Here is a 5,670-nt window from a genome sequence, read left to right as displayed (position 1 = left end):
TGTGAGGCCAATGGGGCGGCCGACTGGGTGGCAGCTTATGTAGCGAGCCACTCAGAAGGTACCCTATGGCCTAGAGAGAGAGATGCCCGAAGCACTTCGGGACCTTTTGCTTTCTGATTTTCTTGGGTGTATTCGTACCCGTGATGTATGAAATGCCTGTTCCAGCAAAAAAAAAAAAAGGCTCGATAGGTCTAGACTCTTTCTGACATCCCTTTTGTAGTGCTTATGGATCTGTCTCTAGTAGAAAATTTTCTTGGATTTGTGAAGCATAACAAAGATAAAATCCCAAGATGAGGTGTTGGTATCAAGGTTTCTTGTATTGCTTATCGCATTTGGTATGCTAGGAATAGTAGGGATTTTGAAAATATGATGCTTTCGCCTAGATTTATTTTAGAAAGGGCTGTAATACAGTCTTCTGAAATTATGGACTACTCCAATAAAAAATCTTTGATAGCTAAGGACAACTGGAACTCTTTTTCAACCTAGGTTGCAACTAAGATAGTCTTCATTACCAAGGAGCCCTCACCCCTAAGCTTCCTCAAAGTTAACTTTGATTACCAGTATGGCTGATGGAGGCACTAGAGGTGGTGCTAGTTTCGTGATTAGAGGGTTTGGATTGGAGTTTATTGCTACCACTGGAGTGCAATTTTTGGATATCTTTGTACTTTGTGTTGAACTACAAGGAGCATGGGAGGACTTGAAATATGCATAACTAATCATAGGTGCTTCGCATGTTCATTTGGAGATATGTAGGCCTTCAAAAGATAGGTTTCTGATAGTTCTCTTGCTTTCTTTTCTCCAATTGAGTGCTGGAATGAATTAGGTTGCTCACAAGGATAATAGTTCCCATTGTGTTTAGTGTGCAAGGTATTTAGCATGTCCATGAGATATTATGATATAAAGCAAAACCATTAAAGGATTTATATATTTCGAATTAGGATAGTGGTTATATCTTTTGCGAGAAAGAATGATTCCCCTTTATTTGCATGAATCTACTATTGGATCATGCAATAGTCGTTTCGAGATGCACGAAAGAATGATTCCTCTTTCTTTGCACGAATCCATCATTGGATCATGCAATGGTTGTTTCAAAATGCATGCGGATGTACCAGAGAGTTAGGAGTGCTTTGAGATCTATATAGGGTATGATTCAATGGTCGACATTACGAAAAAAGATCAATCATTCTTTCGCATGAAAGATACAATCCGAACCCTTCAAATTATAGGGGGGCAAGCATGAATTACTGTAAATAAATGGGACTTGTAACAACAATTTTCCCTTTCATGTCAAATGTATAAAATAGAAGAGGTAGATCTTAGTAGGGGGTGCAAAGAAATATGAGTAGGTGAAGAAAGATCTTATGGTCCCAGTAATATGGTAGTGGTAAAAAAGGAATGAGTTAGAAGAGAATGGTTCGTCGCATTTTCACAAATAATTTTGCTTTAATAGCTTATCTAAAGTGGGAAGGACTATCTAGTATAAGAATCTGAAGCAAATAATTTCAGCCAAAGTTAAAACACAATTATCAGAAAGAAGAAAATTACTGGTTGGATTCTATAATCATATAAAATGTGGCTGATGAGACTTCAAGCAGCTAAAGTTTTGAAGATCCTATTCACTTTCTAGTTTCCACCTAGCAATTACAAACCAGCGACAACAATGAGATGCCTTGGAGGCACCATAGATCTCGTCAATATAATCAATCCTACTTGCATGGGATCATGTGAGGGAGATAAGTCATGGAAGCGAAAGAAAACAATAAAGCATCAAACTCTTATTGAGAAAGTTATAGTTACAAATAATGGTGTAAATCAAGATTTGAATTCTGAACGTCCTCCAGGTATCAAGCTTTTAGGAAAGAGATGCCAACATCTTGAGCTAATAATTATTAACATCATTTGTCATCAGATATATTTGCAGAAGCCAACAATGCTACTGATTAGATGGCATGTAGCCAACCACAACATCATCATACTATAGAAGATTTCCTCAATTTTATCCTAGTGACACCGGGATGTAGTTGTGGCTGATACCAATTGTTAAGTATGATCAAAGACTTTGTAAAGTAATCGTTTCAACAAAAAAAATATATGTATATTGACTAATACTAAAAATCTTGTAGATGAAGCTTTGGAGATTAATATGATTTTGCTACTGTTCTCATTGTAATTAGCACCAATCATATACATAACTTTCGTTGCGTGTGATTTCAGAGTTGTCAAAGCATTCCTAAAATCTCGCCATAAAAGTCTCCCATTACCAGTCACCAGCTCAGCATTTTAACAGCTGGCGGGTTTCTTCACGTGTCTGCTCCAAGCATGCCTTTCGTGGCATGTTGTCTTGTGCCAGCTCCACCACCCGATTCCACGATCCTTAACCGACACGCGTCAACAAACGCTTGGTTAGACGAAGAAGAAACCTTCGGTGTTAAAACTCATTGACACGAACTCTCCACCTCCAATCAGAATGAGCCAGGTTAGTAAAATCAGCCCTCATTATCTATATTTTGGTTACCTGGCGTTCTCTGAATGGAAGATTCAGTGTTTTGTGTTTCATTATCCACATCTTGCTTACATTTTCCAACGCTAAGCCTACTTCGGATCGCCAGCCAATCTTTTTTTAAAAGAAACCTGCATAAAAAGACTAAAAATACCCCTATATAGTCCATGCCACCATGCCTATTTTCGTCATTTACTCACCTCAAGGTTCAGACACCTGCAACGGTCGCTGGCCCCACCAAATTCACTGTCCAAATCTCCAACGTGCAGCGCCTCCGCGCTGCTCCGCGGAGCAACGTACAGGAGCATGAAATGTAGGGGCGTTTTCGTCATTTCAACTCTCAGGCATTTCCAGCTCATGTGCGCCGCCATCATCGCCACATCCCATGCCATCCATTCATCATACAAGATACCATATATAACATACATCATGACCTTGACACCATACCATCGCCCATTTAAAATCTCTCCGCACCGCGTGAGAGAGAGAAACACCCAAAGATGGAAGGGGGGATGGGGAACTCTTCCTCCGAGGATGAGACCCCTGTTTCGATACGAAACCCTAACCTTAGATTAGAGAAAGGGAGCAAGAAGAAGAAGAAGGAGAAGAAGAGGACGGAGGAGGAGGAGGAGGAGGAGGAGGAGATGGGGTGGGAGGGGAGGGCGTGGGAATCGGAGTGGCCGAAGAGGAGTCGGGGCGGCGGCGGGGTGATGCTGGAGGGCTACGTGGAGGCGGCGGACGGGGCGGAACAGGGGTCGGACGGCGGCGATGGGGTGGTGGGGAGGACGAAGAGTCTGACCGACGAGGACTTGGAGGAGTTGAAAGGGTGCTTGGATTTGGGGTTCGGTTTCAGCTACGAGGAGATCCCCGAGCTTTGCAACACTCTCCCGGCTCTCGAGCTCTGCTACTCGATGAGCCAGAGGTTCTTGGACGAGCAGCAGCAGCAGACCCGGTCGCCGGAGGCGGCGAGGGATGCGGCGACGGCGGAGCCCTGTGCTTCTGCGGCGTCTCCTGTCCCCGTGGCCAATTGGAAGATCTCCAGCCCTGGTAGGATCAAATTTTTGGTTAACTTTTTGCTGTTCCTGTGTGGAATTTGGTTACTTTGGTCTAGATCTGAGCGAAAGTTTTGATTTTGATTCAAACCCATTTCTCATATTGCTAAAGAATCATTTTTTTCTCATGTCTGTGAGAAAAATTAAGGGCAAAACATTGTTTTATTTTTCTTGTTTCTATTAAAATTCCGAGGGATTTGTTGGGAATCTTCTCCTAGCAGTGACTAATGGGTGAAAGATTCGATTTTCATGGCATTTTTTTTCAATATTCAAACTGCGGATGAAGGATTTCTGTGAAAGATCGCCACGAAACTATTTGATAAATTGGTGATCTTATATGTACGGTGTTTTTTTCAAAAGTAAACTGGTTATTTGCTTATCTGATGGAATTTTTGTTCAGTAGCTTACTGAAAGTATAGGATTTTGACTTCGGTAATGAGTTGTATGAGGTGATTGAAAAGAAGATTGAATTAAACTCTTGTTGAAGGTTTTCTTTATCTCTTTATTTCTGTTCACTTTACGTAAAACTGATATTTTGGTGGGATTTATTGATGGATCTGTTTTTCATCAATAATTTCATTCTTCTTTGATTATTTAGCAAACTACTTACAGGTAGCCGTGACTCATGATCAGTTGAGATGCGAGAGATTTTTTTCCTTTTAATTGCTAATATGAACTTTATATCTTAAATTTTCCGCACAATCCTGTCTCTAGTAATGTTTATTGTTTAGAAGAAGTTCTTTTGGCTCCTCTCTAATTAATATCTTATGGATTATCAGAAAATGGTTCTAAATTACTCTTGGTAGGGATATTGTATTAATACCTTCTGACTTGTGTTTTTATTGGTTTGAGGTATTAAAGCATGTTTCTGACATTGTGGCTTAAGAGCGATTTGATACCACCATTCGTTTTGTCAACCTGCATTTGACAAATGGATATGCTTTTCAAAGCTGTGACTTTAAGTTTTGATACAAACCTACAAACTTTGCTTTATATTTTAGTGTTTGTTTGTTCTACTTAGCAATCTCAATATTGGATGAGAACCTCATCTTACACTCTGTCTATTTTCATCCTTGCAGTTTTCTGATTTTTTTTTTCTGTATTTTCAGGGGACCATCCTGAAGAAGTTAAAGCAAGGCTGAAATATTGGGCCCAAGCAGTGGCATGTACTGTTAGATTATGCAACTGATAGAGCACTCCTGATATAATCTGTGATCAGAAACAGATTTTTATGATGATCAACAACTTGGAATCTTTTTGCAGAGAGTTCTGTACTGATGCCTTGCTGCTCTATGCCCTTTGGTATACTGTGCAACTCTCTTGTCGTGGACAGCCTGGCCGGCATCTGATTCAAGATGATAGAAGAGAGAAATGAGGTAGAAGAAAAAAGGAGGAAGAAGTCACCTGAAGTCTAAGATTTACTAATAACACCATGTAGCTAATCTGCCTCACCTACACATGAATGTACCAATAATTTAAGATTAACAAGCGCATTTCTTCCACTTTGGTACTGCTATATGAATTTGGCTCTTTGCCGTGTTTTCTTTTCTTTTCTTTTAAATCGCCTTATTGGCAAATTTACATTCTTTCTGCAATTTTTAGCTGTGGCTGCTGTTATTGTAGTCAAGTTGGCTCTGGGGACCAATTGCAGGCAGACAGCATTACAAGCAGGATCTGAAGCTTCATATATTGGTTGGTAAAGACAAGTCTTGACATGAGCTCTTGCAGTTTACTATGCGATCTCGTTACATTTCACCTGACAGAGGACAACCATGGAACACTAAATTCGCTTGTCTTCCACGCAATTCTAGTGGGCAACCATGGTCCCTGAGGCGGCAGGTTTTCGGAGGTGATTCCTTTCTGCTGGCGGATGAGAACAACATTTTGCTTCATTCCAGTGCAATGGTTCCTTTGGTGTCTGGGACCACAGTGGTATCTGTATCAATTAGAGCCCACTTGCACTGTGCGCATTCCATTTATTTCTGAATTCCATCCTGCAGTTTTGTTCTTCCTTGCCTTATCCGTCTCTTGCTTGCACATGCTACTCTCTGCATTTATGCTGAAGCCATCGTTTAGCTACAGAGATGTTGGATCTCAAATCGCATGCTTGTGTACTGG

The 5,670-nt window shown here is 40.7% G+C and overlaps 1 protein-coding gene across 1 annotated transcript; it reads left to right on the top strand.

Annotated features, from left to right (window-relative positions):
* Positions 1-2,953: 2,953 nt before the first annotated feature.
* Positions 2,954-4,875, top strand: LOC103717519 (uncharacterized). The gene is made up of 2 exons (XM_008805946.4): positions 2,954-3,547; positions 4,662-4,875. The coding sequence occupies exons 1-2, from the start codon at positions 3,001-3,003 to the stop codon at positions 4,739-4,741; spliced, it is 627 nt and encodes a 208-aa protein (XP_008804168.3). The 5' UTR covers positions 2,954-3,000; the 3' UTR covers positions 4,742-4,875.
* The last annotated feature ends 795 nt before the right edge of the window (positions 4,876-5,670 follow it).

This window comes from Phoenix dactylifera, chromosome 4 (genome assembly GCF_051530095.1).
Source record: "Phoenix dactylifera cultivar Ajwa chromosome 4, Ajwa_hap1_PhDact_Kaust_v1.1, whole genome shotgun sequence".
NCBI classification, from domain to species: Eukaryota; Viridiplantae; Streptophyta; class Magnoliopsida; order Arecales; family Arecaceae; genus Phoenix; species Phoenix dactylifera.
Note: the sequence above shows the minus strand (reverse complement) of the source record. Positions and strands in the feature narration are given on the sequence as shown.

What these genes read in the sequence shown, in the direction of transcription:
- LOC103717519 (XM_008805946.4), top strand. Translation starts at nt 3,001, where the DNA reads ATGGAAGGGGGGATGGGGAACTCTTCCTCCGAGGATGAGACCCCTGTT. An exon ending in TTGGAAGATCTCCAGCCCTG is followed by an intron (nt 3,548 to 4,661) that starts GTAGGATCAAAT and finishes CTGTATTTTCAG; the next exon opens with GGGACCATCCTGAAGAAGTT.